The sequence below is a fragment of the Priapulus caudatus genome, unplaced genomic scaffold, assembly GCF_000485595.1.
Source record: "Priapulus caudatus unplaced genomic scaffold, Priapulus_caudatus-5.0.1 Scaffold548, whole genome shotgun sequence".
NCBI lineage: Eukaryota > Metazoa > Priapulida > Priapulimorpha > Priapulimorphida > Priapulidae > Priapulus > Priapulus caudatus.
The window spans coordinates 27,972-29,660 of record NW_014577609.1 but is presented as its reverse complement, the minus strand read 5'-3'; the positions used below and the strand labels follow the sequence as shown (position 1 = coordinate 29,660).

Genomic DNA, 1,689 nt, shown 5'->3' with positions numbered 1-1,689 from the left:
CACACACACACGACACGACGCGCACACACACACACACTACACACACACACACACACACACACACACACACACACATATATATACATATATATATATATAACTTAAGTAGCTAAGCTACTGCTTTGTGTAACCAGACGTCAGCTATCACTATGTGACATGTCTGTTACGCGCTTTACAGCAAAAATTATCGACATGTACGTCGAGACGAGCAACGACGGAGCCGTGGCGCCGGGAGCGGGCGCTGACTTCGTAGTAAACAGTTACGGCAACATCTCGTGCGTGACGACGGACAGCAACCCGGAAACGCACATGCAGATGTCGTGGGTCGACACGGACGGAGTGAGCACACACGTGATTCTAACCAACGACATAACTACTCGTTCTCGTATATTCCCTATCTCTGGCTCGTGCTTCGTCTTACAGTGCATGTAAAAACAAACAAACAAAATCATTAATTAATTAATAGACTTACGCACGTTTATATGTGTTCCAATGTGTTTGCGTGCGTACGTTTGTGCGTGCGTGTGTGCGTGCGTATACGTGTGCATATATCGCAAATCTTGCATTTATATATTATATGATAAAATCCAGGGAGGTGGGGTGCGCTAATCACCGTGTCTCTTACACTAACTGCTAACAACTGTTAACAATTGTTTACAACTGTTAACAACTGTTAACAACTGTTAACAACTGCTAACACGTTTTAACAAATAGTAACAACTGCTAACAACTACTAATAACTGCTAACAACTACTAACAACTGCTAACAACTGCTAACAACTGCTAACAACGGCTAACAACTGCTACATATGTCTACTGTTGTTAGAAGGAGACGGCGTTAGAAGTCGACAAGGTTGACGTCACTCCGGGATCCATGGTGAAGAGGTGGAACACCGGCGTAACACATCACATACGCAAGATTTTCCGATACATCCATGGCTATACCGTCGTCTGCCGAGTAACGCATGTAACGCTGCAGGAACCAAAGGAGTTCAACTATACAATCGGAGTTGAATGTAAGTTATTACACTAGATTAAGAATCAATTTTCAATAGGTTGTGTTAATTTTAGACAATTTTCGCCAAGTGATTACCTTGACTGAATGTTTTGCGGAAATGCCTCGATGAAAAGTCTCTCGTATATTTTCGCGCATTTCGATAAGCAAGTCTCCTGGTCTCATTCCACGCGTGTCGCCATATTTCCATACATCACTCATGCGCTGCAAACACAACAGATCTCACGCAGCGCGTAACAACACAGCAAGAACTGGATGCAGGATCTAGTTCGCCCGATACACGTTTACACTCTATAAATCTATATATCTTTATATATTATAATATTATATCTTTATGCGTAGATGAAATGTGAGCGCGAGCGGACTAGCTGCTAGTGCAGTGGCAGCAAATCTCGCCATACACATCGTATAGTCATTGATGGACCCAGTAATGTATGGCATGTTGTTTGTGTCATAATTCGATTTTTGTTTTATGGTTGATTTTATCGCATATAACATTCGATTTATCACATATAACATTCGATTTATCGCATATTATTTGATTCACGCATCGAATCATTCGATGCGTGAATCGAATGATGCATCGAATCATTCGATTCACGCATCGAATCATTCGATTCACGCATCGAATCATTCGATTCACGCATCGAATCATTCGATTCACGCATCGAATC

The 1,689-nt window shown here is 41.9% G+C and overlaps 1 protein-coding gene across 1 annotated transcript in view; it reads left to right on the top strand.

Annotated features, from left to right (window-relative positions):
* Nucleotides 1-192: 192 nt before the first annotated feature.
* LOC106811525 (myelin-associated glycoprotein-like) overlaps nucleotides 193-1,689 on the top strand; it is a 15,108-nt gene continuing 13,611 nt past the window's right edge. The window contains exons 1-2 of the mRNA XM_014815187.1: nucleotides 193-339; nucleotides 827-1,016. Coding sequence (XP_014670673.1) covers nucleotides 193-339; nucleotides 827-1,016 — 337 coding nt within the window. The remainder of the gene's footprint in view (nucleotides 340-826; nucleotides 1,017-1,689) is intronic.